Source organism: Paramormyrops kingsleyae, chromosome 17 (genome assembly GCF_048594095.1).
Source record: "Paramormyrops kingsleyae isolate MSU_618 chromosome 17, PKINGS_0.4, whole genome shotgun sequence".
In the NCBI taxonomy this organism is placed as follows: Eukaryota; Metazoa; Chordata; class Actinopteri; order Osteoglossiformes; family Mormyridae; genus Paramormyrops; species Paramormyrops kingsleyae.
The window spans coordinates 22915987-22936471 of NC_132813.1; the positions used below are offsets into that span (position 1 = coordinate 22915987).

A 20485-nucleotide genomic window follows, 5' to 3' on the forward strand; every position below is an offset into this window, starting at 1 on the left:
AGGACTCTGTCTGTGAGAGGCAGGAGTGGGTGTGTCAGTTCTTGCCCACTATCTATGATTACTGATGCCAGAATTGGAGGTACTGATGCTCCTCCGTATCCTGATGGAGTGGGTGGAGCCAGTGCTCCCATCATACCGTATGATTACTGATGCCAGAAAGGGGAGGTCCTCAAACTCTCAAACTGATGCTCCTCCTTATCCTGATGCAGTGGGTGGAGCCAGTGCTCCCATCATACTGGGATTAGCTGACACTCTTTCAAAGGCTTTCAATGGCTTAGCTACATTACATCGCTCTCTTAAAGTAAAATATAATTAGTCTTTTCCCTGTTCCTGGAAACACTGCCCAACTCGTTCAGCTGTCTTTGTTAAGTAGATTAGGTCAGTCTTCCATCAGCACATGTTCTGACCACTTGGGATTTAATGAACATTGCAATGCATGTCACACTATGGATCTTGCTTTATTAACTTTGTGTCTGTTTCAAGACCATTAACCCAGCAGTGACTAGATATCACCCTTATTGATGAATGAGGAGGCTTGGGAATTGCTCCCTGTGTCACCCCCACACTCTCTTGTCTGTTGACAGTTGACCTGAGGGAGAATGGGGAGTGGTCAGGGGGGTGAGCATAACTGTCCAGCTATCCGATGGTGTATCTCATGCCTTGCTGACTGCACCTATTCTGAGGAGGTATGCGCAGAGCGAGCTGCAGCCGTCAGTGATGACTGTGAAGGATGATGGCAGCTTTGTGGCCGGTGATTATGTTGGTGGGTGACCAGGCTCTAGTGCAACTCTTAGCCCTGTGCTATTATACTCACGGAGGAGTCTGGCTTCTAGCTAATCTGATTCCAGGCAGGACAAACACAATTAGCCTCCCTTAGCATAATGCCATTAGTGATAATTGGATTATGGAATGAGTCTTGGCATTTGGGAGTGAAACTCCTGCTACTCCTGCTCAAGTGTTTTGGGGTCATAGTAAAGGGTCCTTGGGGCCTCATCTAGACCCTGGATGATGCCCTGAGGGCCCCATGCTGCCCTCAGGGCTCCAAAAACATCACACTGCTTTTCCGCTGCGGTGACGATTCGGGAATTCTGATGCTTCCTGTTTTAGCTGCTGAATGGAACTTGCCTCATGCTTCTGCATGCTGCTGCATGCTCCTGCATGCTCCCTCAATATGCATTTCCCTCACACACATTAAACAATCGAAGCAGCTACAGAGCAGAGCTTTGTATATCACCCCCTGGTGGTGGGGTGAGCCGTTCGGCTTGTCAGTAGCATGGCTGTGGCTTCCATCCATAGCGAGGCACAGCACAGGCTCAGTATGTATGTTTAATGCACCATTGGGCTTTGGAGGGAGGTGCAGCTCTTTAGCTGTAATCCGTAGCAGCAGGCTGGACACACACGCCGTATGAGTGGTTACACACAGACCTTAAAAATGCACACGTACACAAACAGCACACGGGCGGGCGGTGGGCGGGGCCGTCGCGTAAAGGTCATCTCCATATCCAGTTTAATTTTCGCTCTTCCTCAGCAGTTAAGATCTATAAAGCGATCAATAAATCTAGTTTAATGTCTCTGCATGTGGACTGACTGTGATTTAACACCCGCCTGCTCACTGACAGAGTCAACCTTGATGGAATCTCTGAATTACCCCCCCCCCCCCCACACCCCCTTCAGCAAAGGGACTGGTGACGTCGTAGGTGTGGCCCCCATCCCCATGTCTCAGCCAGGTCGGTGGCCAAATTTAACAAGCACAATCAAACCTTAGCCTGTGTTCAGCCACCCGGAGGGGGGATTGGGGGGGGGGGGGGAACTAAACGTAATACAATGTCCTCAACAAAGTGACGGTCCTCCTCAGCTAGTATTGATTGTGGAAAAAGATAATCTGGAAGGGCCATTAAGATGACTGAGGCATGGGGGGGTGGGGGCTGTAATGAACACCTCCCTCAGCGTATGTGTACCCTGGGTGAGGGCAGAGAAAAAAATACCTCATGATGGGATCAAGGGATTTTTTTAGCCCCCCCCCCCCCACACCTTGTAGGCCTGTCCTTGGTGGTCATATTGCTTTCTGTGCCTGTTGGCTGGTGGGTGGGGCTGCAGTGGGTGTTTGGATCAGAAGCAGCTACTGAACTACATGGTGGTGAATTCTAAAAGAAGGGGATTCTGGGTAATGGGGTTTGGGGGGCGTTGCTAAAGGAAATAACAGCTGTAAAGCCCCCTCCCCTCTTTGCGGCACAGCACTGCAGCGGCGCATCAGACCGCGCAGGATAAACCCGTCTCCAGCGGAGAGCGTAATTAAAAGGGGGCTCTAGCTGTGGACCGGCACCTTTCACACGCTGCCAACGGCACTGATGCTGCCGTTATTGCCAATCCAATTACGTCCAGCACTGTAAAAACGCGCAGAGATTACTTAAACGGGGGGGGGGGCATCAAGATAGCTCAGGCAGTCACGTGGGGTAGAGTCTGCAGCTGCGCTGCGGGGGTGGGGTGCGAGTGAAGGGGGTGGGGTGCAGGTGCGAGTGAAGGGGGTGGGTGCTGGCAGACAGAGTGCCCCCTGTCCTGTCACATGCCCGCCGTGCCCAGGGTAGTCATGTGCTCATGTGCTCATCATTTGCTCTGACGTTGAGCAGACTGACAGAGTCTGCTGAGAAAAGCTGGTAACATCACATGTAAGGTTGAGAGATTTATTCCATGAGTTACATTTAAAATACAAAGCCAGAAAATTTCCAGGCATTGTGTAATCCAGACACTAGGGGGTGCTGGTGCAGACACTAGGGCAGCTCTGGAGGCTGGCAGGTCCTGTCCGTGCCCACCCCCCCACTCAGCCTCGTTAACATACACACTCCGATGCTGGGAGACCATTCCCCCCCCCCCCATTGACCCAGACTTTGCATTGATCCGATCCGTCCCACTCCATGCAGATTGGAGCCGGGGACGGAGTGGGGGCTGATTCTGCACCCCGCACAAGCTCCTCGCTTTGTGTTAGAGGGACGACCTGTGGGGGGGGGATCGGTACGCACAATGGGCTTTGACGGGCTAATTAGAGGGCTTGGCTGAGGCCTGCTTATCCTGTCGGAAGCAACGCAGTCCGTACTGCCATGCCCCCCCCCGTTACCCGGCAGTGCGGGGGGGCTGAGCCTGCCCTGTGCTCTCATCTGCTGGGGTCTATCCCAGCGCCTCAAGCGGGTGCTCACATGCGAGGCTAACATGCGACAACAGGCTGCGGTTTCTGCGTGACTGCCCCTCCAAAGCACACCAAAGGCAGGGAAGGCCGTCACTAAAAGCTTTGGGTCGTTCTCCTTGATGGAGAAACTGTTTTCTCAACAAGTGCATCTTGAAAAAGCCCTCCTCACGTAAAGCTAATGCATTAGTTATACTGAGGCTGGATGTACGTCATCCACAGAGCTCTGGAGCCACCCTAATTTGGTCCTTTGTCACATGTCGCTCCACTCTGCCAGTGAGAATACAGGGCTCCTTGGTGTCAGATTGTGCCATTTCGTCTTGCTATCTCCAGCCTTGGCCCCTAAACCGACTAAACCAAAGCCAGCCTGTAGGACTCAGTTGCTCTGCCCCCCTCCGGCCTCAGTTATTACTTCCTGCCAAACCCGTGCCGCATGTCCACAGGCGGTCAATGGGAGTATGTTGCCGTGGCAACCGTAGTGTCTTAGCTTGTGATCATCTTTGGGCGCCTCCGCATGTCGACTGGGGGGACAGATTCTGTGCAGAAGTCAATGCTGGCTTCAGGAAGCTCCAGTCACCTTGTGCAGGGGGGAGCAGTGGGGGGCTTCATCCCGTAACAGCTTAAAGGTGCATGTGCATCAAAACTTTGCAATTTCATTTCCCTCCGCAAGTGTATGAGCTGCAATTCAATGCTGCTTTTTCATTTGCTTGCTTGCACCATAACTTCTGCCAAATTGATAAATAAAATGCAATGCTCAATTTAACATTGCTTTCCTTATTCCTTCCATGCTATAGCCCTGCCAAAACCCAAATAAAAAACACGCAAATTGGAATTCTCACCCTGCCTTCTCTTTACCTCGCTGTGTCTCTGGCGCCCGTGCCAAATGGAAACCGAAAATGCAATCCTCACTTTGCGTCCGTTTCTGACCTAATAATGTTTGACAGCTGATTTTTCATTTGCTGAGGGTGTGGTTTTTATTTCTTTATAAGCTTGTGGTCAGAGCCTGCGAGGGTGCTGGAGGGTCAGATGCAGCGTAACATCGGAGTGCTGTGTTCACAGGGTGCTGTTCAGACACATACAAGCACAGAGCTCACAATTGCCTACAGATCGTAGTGCTAAAAACTGTGTATTACTGTGCATTTTTTGCAGCCAAGGAAAGGAAATAGAATTGCAAAACTTTCATTTGCATTTGGACTTCCAATTATGGCAGGAATGCCCTTCCGTGTCCTGCCGGCATTTCCGAGAGGTAGCCTTCTCCCCGCTGCAGCCCCCAGGGAGCTTTGGCTGAGAGAGTGTGCCACTGACCTCAAGGTGCATCTTTGCCTGCAGGCCTGGTGTAACTCTCATTATTTTCCATGAACCGGCTGTTTTAAAACGTAGGCACTAGGCAGGCATTTGGGGACAGCAGGCAGAGGTGTTAGGGCGCGCGGCGTGAGGCAGAGCGGGGTGAGGCAGAGCCGGGCTGACTGGCACACACATGCCGTTCCTTCATCGCCAGGCCCCGCCCCCTTCCCACCAGCCGAGAGCTCCGCTTTTAACCTCCTGTCGCGCTCAGTAATTTGGCAGGAAGTCAAGCGTGGCCTCGCCGTCTGTCCTTCCTCCCCGTAAAGCACACGAGCAGGAGAGGCGGCCCCCCGAATCAGGGCCGGGGTGGGGGGGCATATTGTTTGTTTGCATTGTCTGACTGCAGGTTTGGGATGGACCCGGGGCGGGGGAAGCAGATCAGCCCTGCCTCACCCCTCCAACATCTGCTGGGCTGAAGGCAAGGAAAGAAAAGAAGGCAGCAGACGAGGAGAACAGGGTGCGGGTGCGAGTAGGGGGGCAGGGTGAGGGTACGAGTAGGGAAGCAGGGTGAGAGTGGGAGTCGGGGGGCAGGGTGTAGGTGCGAGTAGGGATCAGGGTGTAGGTGCGGGTGAAGGGGGCAGGGTGAGGGTGGGAGTAGGGGGGCAGGGTATAGGTGCGAGTAGGGATCAGAGTGTAGGTGAGAGTGAAGGGGGTAGGATGAGGGTGGGAGTAGGGATCAGGGTGTAGGTGCAAGTGAAGGGGGCAGGGTGAGGGTGGGAGTAGGGGGGCAGGGTGTAGGTGCGAGTAGGGATCAGGGTGTAGGTGCGAGTGAAGGGGGCAGGGTGAGGGTGGGAGTAGGGGGGCAGGGTGTAGGTGCGAGTAGAGATCAGGGTGTAGGTGCGAGTAGGGATCAGGGTGTAGGTGCGAGTGAAGGGGGCAGGGTGAGGGTGGGAGTAGGGGGGCAGGGTGTAGGTACGAGTAGAGATCAGGGTGTAGGTGCGAGTAGGGATCAGGGTGTAGGTGTGAGTAGAGATCAGGGTGTAGGTGCGCGTAGGGATCAGGGTGTAGGTGCGAGTGAAGGGGGCAGGGTGTAGGTGCGAGTGAAGGGGGCAGGGTGAGGGTGGGAGTAGGGGGACAGGGTGAGGGTCTGAGCGAGAAGGGTGGGGTTAGCGTGCGAGTAAGGAAGCCTGCCATAATTTTTGGGAGGCATCTTTAATTATAGAGCTTGTTAATTACGCAACGCTGCAGAAACAATCACCACCATTATTTTCATGCTAATGTATTCAATCTTAGTCACAATGAAATGGTTAGAAAGCTGCCTTTCTTTCCACCGCTTTTAGGCGTTTCTTGCTCTTCTTTTTCTTTGCTTTTCACCATATTTCTGTAATGAAGGCATTACTTCTTCCGAGCGAATTTTAATGAGTTTTAAGCAACACTTTAATGAGCTATACATTACCATAAAGCGAGGATTAGGCTAAATTGAATTTGGGAAGTGCACTGTGCAGAGAGAGGTTCATTAAGAGTTAATTATATTGTTTCATGACGAGCGGTGCAGCACATGGCAATGGGCCTGATGCCTTGGACCATGCAGGTTGCTGTCATTAGGGCAGTTGGGGGGGTGGGGGGGTGGGTTACTCGTTAGAGCAAATTAGGGCCTTCACTTTCACATGCGGATAGCTGTGTTAATGGCTGTTTGTTTTGACCTGCCTGCAGTGAGACAGTCATGGGCTCGAAAGGCAGTATCTCTGAGCATCTGATTAGTCACAGGAAATATCCACACACTTCTTCTGCACATCTTCCTCTTGCCCCCAACCCCGCGTCTCCCAGCTGTGTTATTGCACCCGGCTTCACGAGCTGTCACCACTGTCACTGACTAGTTTAGAGGGTGATGACACACAGTGGCGTGCGGGCATTTAGAGAGACAGCTGGTGCTCGCATCCCACTTGTGTCAAATTGACATTTTTTATGAGATCCAGGCCTTGGGAGGGCTCTGGCAGATAATGCAGGGATATAAGTGGTGCTTTGATATGACAACAGAGAGCTGGGCTGTGTTGCTTCTGCCTTTGAGCTGTGGCCCTGTGTGCCCTGCAATCTCAGTTATAGTGCCCCGCCCAGTGGGGGGCGCTATAGGTGGAAGAAGGTCACCGCCACTGAGAGATGTGATCCTAGGTGATATCATGGTGTTAATCCACATGGAAAAGGGTATTACCCCATGCCGTCAGCCACTCCTCTGTTCCCCAGGGTGAACTTTGACCCCACTGTAGCGATGGAGACGGTTTGTGTGTATGGTTGGGGCCTCTAAGGAAAGGCATTTGGGGGGGGGGGTGCGGAAGTGGGGGAGACTCAGTTGGCTGTTCGCCAGCAGCTGAGGAGCCAGTGAGATCTAGTGCCCACTTGTTTCAGCATGGATTTCCACGTTAGGCGTCGAGCTTCGCCAGCGTGGCATTTTCTGGATCAGCGCCAACGCCTGGGCACAAAGCAACATGCCAAAAGTCTCGTATTTTGTTCAGCTACTTATGGTTGAGGTTAGGGCTGGGAAGGGGTTAAGGTTGTCATGTTGGGGTTAGAGTTTTCCCCATAGAAATGAATGGAGAGTCCCCACAAAGATTTAATTACAAACCTGTGAGTGTGTGTGTATGCGCCTGGGTGTATGTGTGCATGTGTGTGCAGCTGTGGCCCCTTTGTCTAGTGGAATGTTTGAAACTTGTGCAGTTTAGCATGATTCACAAGCTGGCAACCTATTTGATGTCAGATATCTGATGAATGAAAGGTCTCGATTTAGATAGGTACACCAACATGTGTGTTTGTGCGTGTATGTGTGTGTGTGTGTGTGTGTGTGTATGTCACAGCCTGGCTTGTTAATATATCTGAATGCTGACTGCTTCCTGGGTATGTTTGATGTCCATGTCTCTGCCTTTGGAAAATGTGCATGCAGATAAACATGAAGCGCCCCGTTGCCGTAGTTTCGGGGAGCTCACTGGAATCAGGAACAGCACATTCATTTGGGGAGCTCACTGGAAGCCGGAACAGCACATTCCGTTGGGGAGCTCACTGGAAACAGGAACAGCACATTTTGTTGGGGAACTCACTGGAAGCAGGAGCAACACATTCCATTGGGGAGCTCATTGGAAGCCGGAACAGCACATTCCATTGGGGAGCTCACTGGAAACAGGAACAGCACATTTTGTTGGGGAACTCACTGGAAGCAGGAACAGCACATTCCATTGGGGAGCTCACTAGAAGCAGGAGCAGCACATTCTACTGGGGAGCGCACTGGAAGTAGGAACAGCACATTCCATTGCGGAGCTCACTGGGAGCAGGAACAGCACATTCTGTTGGGGAGTTCACTGGAAGCAGGAACAGCCCGTTCCATAGGGGGAACGTAACTTCCGATTTCCTCCTAGCTGCTGAAAGAATAGAGGAGGTCCAGGTAGGGGGCCAGCACTCCCCCCTCCATCTCCCCGTTCCAAGCCCCAGATTCACTAAGGGGAGGGGGGTGGGGTAGGGAAGGGGGGTTCAGGGGTACTGTGCGTCACCTTTCCACTCAGCCTGTTTTAAACCACAAGAAATAAACACCCCCCCCCCCCCCAATTTAATATTGTACTGATATTGCTTTCTGTAGCCTGCAGGCATACTGACATATGTAGCCCTTCCCTGCAATTGGCAGGTTATGGGTGTGTAAATATATAAATGTTAATGTAAAAATGCACCACTCTCTCCCCCTCGCCCCCAGGGGAGGTGGGCATGGAGGCCGAGGGGCTGTGGATTTCGGAGTGAGGGGTTTGCAATTACCTGACCTCTGTCGTCTCGCTGAGCCTCTCGACGCCTAAGGGCCCTGAGGGCAAAGTGCCCTCACATGCTTAGCATATGCACATGGTAACACAGACAAACACCCTGCAAGGGCGCCCTCTACGGGCACAATGTGCAGGCCTGTGACAGAGACAGATCGGGAGTTGGGGGGCCCTGGTCACAGTTCCAATACCTATTTCCCCTCACCGCCCCCCCCCCCCCTCCATCATGTCATCTGTCCAAAACAACATGTTGGCCTCATGGAATCTGTTGCCCGACTCGGAGGGCGACCGGACCCCCGCTGACCCCTGACCTGTGGAGCTCCTGCTCACTGGCTGCTCCTGCCGTCTGTGCGTATGTCTGTGCCGCTGCCATCGTGCAGCCATGCGCGTGCATTTTACCGCATGGCCAAGCCGCGTGACGTTTACTGTGTCAAGCAAAAGCACGGCTGGGCATCACCATGGTGGCACATGCATAGCGAGAAGGGTCTGCTCCAATGGTAGGGACACAACATGCGAGCGTGCACACACACACACACACACACACACACACACTCACACCACATGCCCTCTGTCTCCCCATCATAACCCTGACCGCCACCTGCCTCACGCAACATTCGCCCTTTTCCCAGGGTCCTCTATTCCTCCCGCTGTAATTAAACATGCTTAGTCTTAATTAACGTATTTGTGCTGCTGCATTCTCTCTCTTTCATGTGTCGCTTTTTCATAAACGGTCCAAGTGCACACAGTTAGATGTAACCAAGTGAAGCAATTAGAGTAAATGCGAACCGGAATAATCACGTGTCTCCCAATCAAATGCCGACCATCGCCTCAGATCTAATTGCTGTCAACCTGTGGTAAGCGGCTGCGATTCCCCCCCCCTGTCCCTCCCCTATTTGCAGTGTTGTGCATCCTGATCTTGGCAGGTGTCTGATTTTTTTTCTTGCTCTTTGCATCAAAACACAGACGACTGTGGACGAGGTGCTTCACTGACCTGATTATTTCCCTGGAATGTATGTGGGAGAGAGAAAGGGAGAGAGAGAGAGCGACAGAGGGAGGGAGAAAGGGAGAGAGAGAGACGGGGAGAGAGGGCGGTGGTCTTTGTGCACAGATGCACTTCCTGGTGCGTGGCTTTCATTGGAATTCATGTCACACGGTGTCCTGCTATGTGCTGCTCTGCCCGTAAGATAATTGGGCTGAAAGTGCCAGCACCCCTCCCCCAAGACAGCCCCCTCCCTTCCCCATTCTACAAATAAATAAATAAGCGCGGACCCTGCCGTGGCAGCGTTCTGGGACCTGTTAGCCTGGTATAATCCTGCTCGTTACACTGCCGTGAGTTTGTGCTGAGAGCTGGGCGGCAGGCCTAATTTATCACTCCTCAAATGCCCTTTACTTTCCTCTTTCATGCGGCCAGGCCAAGAGGCCCCACGTCCCTGTTGCCCTGGAATGTGGGCAGCCTCGCCATAATCCATAAGCGCGTCCTCATTGGCTGATCACCACCCACCAGCCCCTTCCTCTTCCCCATAGTGCCAGGCTTCCTTGAACGCTCACTCCACGCTGGCCTTGTCCCGCTCTCAGAGAGCTACAGGGTCCCTTCCCCGATCATCCCGGCCCGCTCTCCTTGTCCCGCTCTCAGAGAGCTACAGGGTGCCTTTCCCGACCATCCCGGCCCGCTGTCCTTGTCCCGCTCTCAGAGAGCTACAGGGTGCCTTTCCCGACCATCCCGGCCCGCTGTCCTTGTCCCGCTCTCAGAGAGCTACAGGGTGCCTTTCCCGACCATCCCGGCCCGCTGTCCTTGTCCCGCTCTCAGAGAGCTACAGGGTCCCTTCCCCGACCATCCCGGCCCGCTCTCCTTGTCCCGCTCTCAGAGAGCTACAGGGTCCCTTCCCCGACCATCCCGGCCCGCTCTCCTTGTCCCGCTCTCAGAGAGCTACAGGGTCCCTTCCCCGCCCATCCCGGCCCGCTCTCCTTGTCCCGCTCTCAGAGAGCTACAGGGTCCCTTCCCCGACCATCCCGGCCCGCTCTCCTTGTCCCGCTCTCAGAGAGCTACAGGGTCCCTTCCCTGCCCATCCCGGCCCGCTCTCCTTGTCCCGCTCTCAGAGAGCTACAGGGTCCCTTCCCTGCCCATCCCGGCCCGCTCTCCTTGTCCCGCTCTCAGAGAGCTACAGGGTCCCTTCCCCGACCATCCCGGCCCGCTCTCCTTGTCCCGCTGTCAGAGAGCTACAGGGTCCCTTTCCCGACCATCCCGGCCCGCTCTCCTTGTCCCGCTCTGAGAGAGCTACAGGGTCCCTTTCCCGACCATCCCGGCTCACTCTTCTCTCAGGGCCTCTTTTTCCCATTAACATTAAGGTTCTTATTGCCATTAATTTTTGTTCACCTGTGACACCCCGGTAGTACATGGTGTGAGAATGAGCCATTAACATATTCCCATCCCACATCCCACATAATTCTGGTCATTTTGTCGGTTTTATTAAAGTAATTCTAGAGGCAAATTCACTAGAATTTAAAAAGCATAAGTGGTATCATCACACTCAGCAATAACATAAAGTGTATTATTATGGGCTGTGTGCTGAAGATCTCCTGATGGTCCCTGTGTTCCTCTCTCTCTCTTACTCTCTGTATCTCAGTGCTGCGAGATGATTTCAGGCAGAATCCCACTGATGTGGTGGTGGGGGCCGGTGAGCCTGCCATCTTGGAGTGCCAGCCCCCCAGGGGGCACCCCGAACCCACCATCTACTGGAAGAAGGACAAGGTGCGGATTGACGACAGAGACGACAGGATAACGGTGGGTGATCCCCTTCCTCTTCTGAGGGCTATAGGAGACTGGGAGATAAAAACAGCAGTTTTCCATAACATTATTATTGACTTTCTCTTGCTTACATAGTCATCCTCTAGATTAGGGCTGCTCAGACTTTTTCATCCACATGAGATTTTTGTTCAAAGTCAGAGGTCCAGAATAATTTTCATAAACAAAACAGCATTTCAGGAATGTTACTGAATTAACAGTGTTCATATACACATCAATACATAGCAATAATGGGAACTTAAAATAAAGGCTAGTTTACAGCTCACTGATCATTTTGACTCACTGTCATTGGGGGAGCAATTATGACAAGTTTTGTGTGCAAAGTTTGGTGGTTCTGCATTTTGTATTGTACTTCAAACCATCAAGCCTTTTTAAATAAACCATATTGATTCATAATGTGCATTATCGACCATCTCTAACTTGCAGTTCGGTCCAGACTTTGAGAACCCCTGATCTAAATCCGTACATGGCTCTCAGTCTGAGCCTTTTGTCCACCTCTGCAGCTGGAGTGGTTGTGAACTGAAGCGATTCCTGTTAATATACCCAAGAGCGCCAAAGCAGTTAACCTGTCATGGTTTATTCTGGAATCTTTGAGGGGCAGACTGCCCCTCCCCACCCCACCCCCGACTAGAACCTCCTGCTGCCTTATGGAGCTACGTGTAGCTAATGGGTGTGTGTCCCTCAGATCCGGGGAGGGAAGCTCATGATCTCCAACACAAGGAAGAGCGATGCTGGCATGTACATCTGCGTGGGCACCAACATGGTGGGCGAGAGGGACAGCGAGACAGCCCAACTCACTGTTTTCGGTAAGCTTGTTGGGTGGGTCTCAGAAGTATGGCTTTGGGTTGTAAGGATGACGACTTGTGGCTTCCAGCCTTGCTGACGCTGGCTAAAATGGAATGAGTGGGTGGTTAACAGAGAGTGACAGATTTTCCCCCGCAGTGCTTCAGAAAGCCCAGGACTGTCACCTGTCTCCGGAGAGTGACTGTTGGTTTAACCCACGTTTTAGCTGCTCTTTAAATTATACTTACTTGGCTTTGTTGTGGAGTTTAGCTTACATTACAAACACCAGGCACACTCACTGCATACAGAAAGTGAGCCTGCGTCTTTGGCATCGGAAAATTGCAGATAATTACCATCATTTTCTCACAATGGGTTTATTCAGAAACGTACACTTGTTTTGTCAGACTGGACAAGCTTCCCATCTGGGCTGGGGGCAGAAGATGACCTCAGATTAGAGGAGGTCTCTGTGCAGACAGTAAGCTGCCACCCATGCCTTGGCTATGCCTCCTGGCCACATGGGGGCCCCGTCCCACGCACTGCCCAGTCACTGCTGGGGGCACCGACTCCTCTGACTCTCCTGCTTATACAGACTTGTAAATGCCCTGTGCTTTTGCTGTCACTATATTAGTGGTATATTATCCTTGCTTCCCACACCTTTCTCCCAGTCATATATTCCATAGGAAATTACAATTCGAACCAGTAGACCTTATCAGCTGGTCCCAAAAGCTGTGAAATGGCACTCATGTTCATCAGTAGTAAATGTCATCACCTGATGAATAGCAATGTGAAATATCAAAGGATATCCCTACCAAAGCGCAGGAAAATCCACTGCAAAATTGTAAAATTTACCAAGGGACAATCATGCAAAATTTCCAGTAATTTACAGAGAAACAACCCCCCTCCCTGGGTTGGCATCACCCACCCCACCCCCCTCTCCCAGCTGTGAGACCCCTCCTCCACGCTTGGATCTAGGCACTCACATGATGGACACCGTTGGTTTGTAGACAACACAAAGCAATTGAAATTATGGGGATTGGGTCTGAACTCCCTATGCCCTTGTCAGTGTCACACCAAAATGTTTGCGTGTGGTCTCCATTATATCACTACCAAAGCAAATATTTCACTTTTAAACTGGTTTAATTGTACTGGGGAATGTACTGGACTGCCACGCGAGGGTCATGCCTCTTTCTCTGTGCGTGTCCTGCTATACAGTACATAACCATCCTGTCCTCGACACCGCCCCCCCCCCCCCCCCAGAGCGTCCCACTTTCCTGCGGCGGCCCATCAACCAGGTGGTTCTGGAAGACGAGGTGGTAGAGTTCCGGTGCCAGGCGCAGGGCGACCCGCAGCCAACTGTGCGCTGGAGGAAGGACGACATGGACGTGCCCCGCGGCAGGTAAGTGAGGCTGGCCCACCTCCCTATGCCTCCTCCTCACGCTGTCTCCCTATGCCTCCTCCTCACACTGTCTCCCTATGCCTCCCCCCACGCTGTCTCCCTATGCCTCTTCACCACACTGTCCTTCTATGCCTCCTCACCCTGCTGTCCCTCTACATATCCTCCCCACGCTGACCCCTTATGCCTCCCCCGTGCTGTCCCTTTACGCCTCCTCTCCTTGCTGCCCCTCTGGACCTCCCCCCATGCTGTCCCTCTATTGCTCCTTCCCATGCTGTTCCCTTATGACTCCTCTCCATGCTGCCCCTCTGCACCTCCCTCCATGCTGTCCCTCTGCACCTCCCCCCATGCTGTCCCTCTATGCCTCCTCCCCACGCTGTCCCCCTACGCCTCCTCCCCATGCCACGTTGCTGCATCCTTGGACTATTGCCAGTTGTGCTGGGTGTCAGTGGTGGCTGCTGGAGGTGCGAGGTGTCGGGCCACATAACAAAGACCTTATTGATGAGGAGGAGGAGGTGAGACTTGGCGGGGGCAGGGGCTGCTTAGAGCGGCAGCCCGGCGTTGAGCGGTGCTTTGAATCCCTGTCGTTCACATGACCCGCTCCTTCGGTGATAAACGTAGACGTCGGAAGTGAGAGTGTTATACAGCGCTCCTCCAAGACATGGCCTTACAGCTGATGAGCTGCAGGGCTTCTCAAGGGTAATCAATAGAAATCCAATTACGGCATTTACCTTTATATAATAGCTAACATCCCACACACACAGACATGCACGTGGACAGAAACCATTTTGCTCTCCTTTATTCTGAGCCCAGTGATATTCGCTGTATGGCTGCCATTGTTTCTTGGATGAACGGCTCCCATTAGACAGAAGGAGCTCGTGGAGATGGGCTGTAACTGCACTATGCTGATCATGGCCGCATCTCCGTAAATAATCGCGAAGGTCAGAGCCGGGTGACCGAGTGGCTCCTGCAGGGTCGGTGCCGGGGGGGGGGCAGCTTGTTCGGCTCTGCTCTGGATTCGGCATGGGGAGCGACCTTCAGCTCCTGTCTACATTCACACATGCTTTATGTTGTGTGTGTGTGTGTGTGTGTGTATGACTGTGTGCCTCTGTGTATATTTTACATGTGCATGTCTGGGTTGTGTGTCATGCCTCTTAGTTTACGAGATGCCGCTGCTCTCTTGGTGGTTCCTCGCAGTCATGGAACTGACTCCAGCTGCCAGAATAGTCTGGGTTCCTTCATTGTCGCTCACAGAAACTTCCAAGGTTGTGTAATATTAGCCCACTGAGAGAACCTGCCTACAAAGTTTGTTTGGTGTTATCCAAACCTGGGCCAAGCCAACAGTGACCTCACAATGACCTCACGATGGTCGGGAAGCATGATGACACCCTGTTTGTTCCTGATAGGCTGGAGGTCAGTGGGACCACAACACACACTGAGATAATGAACAAATATCCTTTTCACTGCTGCCTATCTAGCTGCTGTTGGTTGGTCTCATTCCCTCCTGGCCTCCTCCCATGAGTGTCCCTTATATTGTCTCCTGTTTCTCATACAGTATTGGGATTTGTTGTTTTTGCTGACTTGAAGGCTGTAGTTTAAAGAGAGGCCCATCTGTTCCTGCTGCTGTATCCAGGCTTGTCTGGGAAAACTGTAATTGGAAGCCAAAGAATGAGCCTGTGGAAAGGAATTAGGTGAAGACGTTTATGAATCCATTTGCATTCAGGCTGACAGTTGCCGCCATATGTATCAGGCCTTCTGAAGTTATATCTGAAAAGATAGGAAATGAAGAGGGAAGTAAGGAGAGAGGAAGAGTGAGGGGGTAATGCGACTGTATCGTTATCTCAGTGGCACTAATGTCAGTGAGGCTGACGAGCGGCAATGTTTGTCTTAACCTTTATTTTCCATAGTTTATGTCACATTTAAATGGAACTGTGACACGGAGGAATTATTCCGATCGTGCTGTTATCTGATAGCTGCCTGTGTCGTTTCCCCAAAGCCATTATGCGGCACAAAGCCTGTATCTGTGTCTCCGGGTGATCTACAGTGTCCTAACATAAGACAGGCTGCCCGCTGGGGGGGTTGTGGAATTATGCTAAACCGCACGTTTTCAAACATTCCACTAGACAAAAGGGCCATGGCTGCATACACATACACATGCACACATACACACACACACACACACATGTAGGGTAAACATATCCTTATGGGGACCGCTCATTCATTTCAATGGGAAAAATGCTAACGCTAACTATGACAGCCTTAACCCCTACCCTGCCCTAACCATAACCATAAGTAACCTAACAAAATACAAGAGTTTTTGCATTTTTAGTTTTTTCATAGCAGTCACTGATTTTTATAAAATAGAGTTTTCCCTTATAGGGACCAGGAAACCGGTCCCCATAAGGGAAAAAAAACGGATATTTATCACGTTATGAAGACATTATGTCCCCATAAGGATAGGTAAACCCGTTCGCACATACACACATACACATACACACACACACACACTCACACACACACACATACACACGCACATGCACACATACACACACACACACATCCACACGCACATGCACACACACTTTTGGCATTTTTAGTTTTTTGATTGCAGTCACAGATCTTTCTGCAGTCACATTGTAGGAACATTTGGTCAAAGATAATCCACACACACACACATACACACACAGACATTTCTACTCATATGTTTGTGAAAGAGTCTCCATTCATTTCTGTGGGAAAAACTCTATTCCCCGCCATGACAACTTTAACCCCTGCCCAGCACTAACCTTAACCATAAGTAACCAACTTTTAGCAAGACTTTTGACATTTATAGTTTTTTGATTGCAGTCACAGATTTTTGTAAAATTGAGTATAAGACTGAAACGGTGGCCCCCACTATGTCAGAATAGCAGGTCTTTATCAGATTGTGGGGTAATTCGGTCTCCTCCCAACACACAGACATGGTGCTGAAGTTAATTAAACAGGCCCTGACCTCCAGCTGTGTTAGTAATGCAGGCTGACAGAGACTCCTTACTGCACATTTTCGTCACAACGTACGGTTTGTTCTCTAGCCTGACACCCCCCCCACTGAGTTATTCAGAGAGGCCAGTTTGCCTTTAAGGTCTGGTTTATATAAACCGTAAATTGCGTTTAATCCGTGGTTCCCCACTTTCTCCTGTTCTCTCTCTGCGTCTCTCTTCTCTTTCCTCCTTCTCCTCTCCCTTATCTTTGCCCGGAATCTTTGTCGTCATCCCTCCATTCCTCTCTCATCTGCTGCTGGAGTTTGTTCTCTCGACATTGTTAAGTAAAGCTGGGGGTGCTGTGGGGTTCGGGAGTATGAATGAGTTTGCGCGATAAGGGCTGGTTCTCTTTGAGGCTTCATGAGTGCAGTGTTTACTCTTCATCTGGAAAGGTTACATTGTCCTTATTAGTATGATAAGAAGGAGAGAGAGAGACTTCTGTGCCTCTCCAGAACCTCTCTGTAAATGCGCCCACCCCAGACCCCCCCGGCGCCCTCCGGTGATGGTGATGGCAGGAGTCTCAGCTGAGCAAATGGCACTTTAATGAAGTCAGAGAGATTACCAGGCTTCGACACAGGCGGAGGCGCAGGCCTGGAACAGTTGGGGCAGTGTTGGAACAGGGCTTAAGCAGACAGGGATGGAGCCGGTACCACAGTGCCGTGAAGAGGAAAGGGATTTGGACATAAGAGGCAATGGGGCTGATGTGATGTGGGGCCCGGATGGGGGTGCTGCTGTAATTGTGAAAGGAAGAGGCGGGACTAGAGCAGAGGGGGCGGGACTAGAGCAGAGGGGGCAGGGCTGGAGAGAGGAGGCAAAATTGGAGACAAGGGAAGAAACCTGGAAAAGAGAAGCTAGCATTTAGGTATAGCTACACTCCAGTGGGAGGAGCCTATTCCAGCCTCTCCTTGTGCTGACAGCTCTGTGCATGTGGCCTGATCTTAGGGTTAATTTGCATTTGCCCTTTGAACCACTGGACCCACACTGGGGACCATCAGAGTGAAAGAATGCCAGCCAAGGCTTGTGACCCTTTGAATGCTGAGAATCCATGTTTGTGGGGGGGGGGGGGGTTGGAGAGATGTGGCTGTTGGGGGGAGGGTCCATTCCATCCCTCTCAGAACTGTATCCCTGAACACTGGATCCCTGTGTTATGGTCTCTGTATGTAGCCCCTCATTTTTCAGACAGCTGATGGACAAGCATGCCTGTGTGTGTGTGTGTGTGTGTGTGTGTGTGTGTGTCTCACTAAGCGCCTGCGTATTTATCCTAGATCGCTTACGTGCTCGTAGTTCAGCATGTGCGATCGCCAGCGTGCAGCCTGCGTGTCTCTGCAGGTGACTGAATGTAGACATGTAACAGTAACTTGTGAAGGCGTGTGTGACAGAGTCCTGCTTGTACCGGACAGACAGCGCTTGCACTGCCGGGCTGCCGTGAGTGTTTTGTGTGAACGTTTGTGTAAGTGTGAGTCAATCAGCTTGTGTGTGAGTGACACATCCGTGAGCATATCGGAGAAGCACCATCTGTGCTCTCGTGTCCGGCGGCCGCCTGTTTGCGTGTTCTGGTGCGGGTTCCTTTGTTTAAGAGTGTGTGTGAGTGTGTGTTTGTGTGTGGAGGTGCTGCTGGCAGATGTTTGGCTGTGTCTGAGCGCTGCCATCTGCTCCACTCGACCTGTGAGTCCACGTCATGCACGCGAGAGCCCTTCAGACGTGCGCCTAGTGCCCTGCCAGTATCTGGATAACAGGATCTGGACAGTCAGCATCAGGCGCCATACTGAGGACGGTGTGAGCCCGCTGGGAGGCGGAGCTGGAGCGGAGGCCTGGGCCTTTGGCTCACTGATGTCCTTGCGTGGATGACAGATGCTGGACAGGTTACTGCGGCTCCCTTTGGTCACGCCGGTGCTTTGAGCCACCATTGCGCTCTCTGGGAGAAGTAGGAGTCCGTCTCCACGCAGCATAGTCAGCAAACAGCTGGCCCCCTCTCACCTGGGAGGCTCCTTCGCTCCAGTCGTACCTCAGGCGCTGGAGCGGCAGAATGTTAAACACCGTTTACTGTAATCGAGCCTTTTGAGTGGGCAGGGGGATGGGGCAGGGGTGGGGTGGTGGGGCAGCAAAGAAGGCCGAGGGGGTTTCAGATTTGGGGGGGGGGAGTTGGTGAGTGACACGAAGAAGAAAAGAAGAAAGAGAAATGGCGGCGAGCGCTGAGGATAAGGAAGAAAAAGAGGGTGAGAGAGAGAGGCAGCCAAAGCGTCCCGAGAAACTTAAGGGCCAAAAATGCGACTCGCAGCCATACTGGGAGCATGTCAAACCCTCCAATGAGCTGTCAGGCAGTCCTGCCTCGCCTTACTTATGCGGCACCCTAGACAGGTGAACTTGGAAATCACAGCCTGCCCTGCACTGCCGTCTGCCCTCCATTCTGTTCATCTGTGCACAGGCCTGGCATGCATGTGCATATGAGCATGAGGCTGATGTGTCTCCCCAGGGCCTCCAGCGTTGGGGCGAAAATAACGGACACAATGAGATATATATGGCCTTAATTAGGGTGCCAGGTTCCACCAGAACAGGCCTGCTGCAGATAATGAGTCCCGTCATCTGCTGTCTTGTTGACAGTATCGAAAAACTATAAACGCTCAGCTGGGTTGAGTTCTGGTGCTATGAAACGCCGTGACACGCGGCTGACATTATTACCATGCTCATCACACCATTCAGCGGCTGCTTGTGCTGTGTAGATGGGGGCAAGAAATCTGGAAGATTCCATGCCTACAAGGAGTATATTGCCGCAGCCTTAGGATGATAGTAAGCACTCAGAATTGCTTTGTATTTATTTGCATCTACTTGGAGTGGACAGAAACTATGCCAGGAGAATGTCCTCTACACCGTCTTAAATCAGCCAGAAGCCTTCGCTGTTGTGAAAAAGACACTCAGCTTGTAGGCTTCTTTTGACCTGAGCTTTTTCAGAATTGGCTAAAGGACGACTCATCTGTCCATCTGTCCAGATCACTTTTCTTCCATTGCTTGGTAGACAAGTCTATTGCAAAAGCTCATTTTGAGGTTTAAAGGGGCTGCAATCCAACCATAGTATCCCCGTCTATGAAGTACTTAATGGAACTGCATGCTCACACCTTGGATTGACATTTGCAGTCAGCTGCTTTGGAGCTGCTCATCTGTTACCCAAGGAGTGCACACTTTCAGCCGGCTCCCTCTATGAGAAGAAGGCTTTCCCTCAGAGGCCCATGCAAGCACTACCTTAGCCTCTGTGTGTCATGAAACATCAGAGATCTTTGTCACAGAAGCTCCCCCTGCACCAGCCCCAACAATCACCTCCCTGCCAGAGCCACTGAAATCTCCTATTGGCAAATGGGCCTGTGCATTTTCACAAACTGCGCTAAGCATGATGGGATGGATGTTAACTGTCTAATTAGCTCTGGATGCACACCATGTACTTTACACCATGTACTTTACACCACGTACTTTACACCATGTACTTTACACCACGTGCTTTACACCACGTACTGTACTTTGTATCCTCGTTTACCTTTTATTTTCTGAGTGAATGTGCCTTATATACAATCACAAACCTTGACAATCACACCCTTGAGCAGCAGAAATGACTGCATTCCTGCACTTCCTGTGTATGTTTGGGTGTGTGTGACCTGGCGTGGTGTGTGTGTGTGTGTGTGTATTGTGCTGTGCCCTTGTCTGCACGCCTGATTGTGTACATGCCTGCACATGGCGGGCCGGGGGAGCTGTCGGCAACACACCGTGTGCATGATTGGCCAACACGCGTGTTTGTATGAAAGGACCTGTCAGTGCTGATTCAGCCCCCCCCCCCCCAAACTGTAACGAAGCTCCTTCTCACGTAATGCCAATGCCCCCCCTGCCCACCCCACTGTCTCTCTCATCTTCCCCCATTTCCGCATCGGCCTGGGGCAGTTATGGAAAAGCCCGGTCGCTTAGGCTCTTTGCTTTTACTGTCATGTGGGCTCGTCTGAAATTCGCTGCGTCATGCTGTCATTAGATGACAGTTTATGAAATGGAACAATGACGGCTTTCTTTACTGAGCTTCGTTTGCCCTCGTTGGCAAAGCACTAACCCGTCGGCCAGTTGCATAACCTTTGTTTTTCACTCAAAGCCTGTTGGTAGGCTTAACGGATAGTCATAGCTCAGGAATACAGTACAATAAATATGTCATTAAAGTTTATTTTCTTGGAAATGATATATAATAAAGAGGCAATGACAGAT

General features: G+C 51.7%; 1 protein-coding gene across 1 annotated transcript in view; it reads left to right on the forward strand.

Annotated features, from left to right (window-relative positions):
• The window catches only part of robo2 (roundabout, axon guidance receptor, homolog 2 (Drosophila)), a 343506-nt gene that overhangs the window by 261166 nt on the left and 61855 nt on the right, over positions 1 to 20485 (forward strand). The window contains exons 5-7 of the mRNA XM_023838865.2: positions 10878 to 11035; positions 11742 to 11862; positions 13097 to 13235. Coding sequence (XP_023694633.1) covers positions 10878 to 11035; positions 11742 to 11862; positions 13097 to 13235 — 418 coding nt within the window. The remainder of the gene's footprint in view (positions 1 to 10877; positions 11036 to 11741; positions 11863 to 13096; positions 13236 to 20485) is intronic.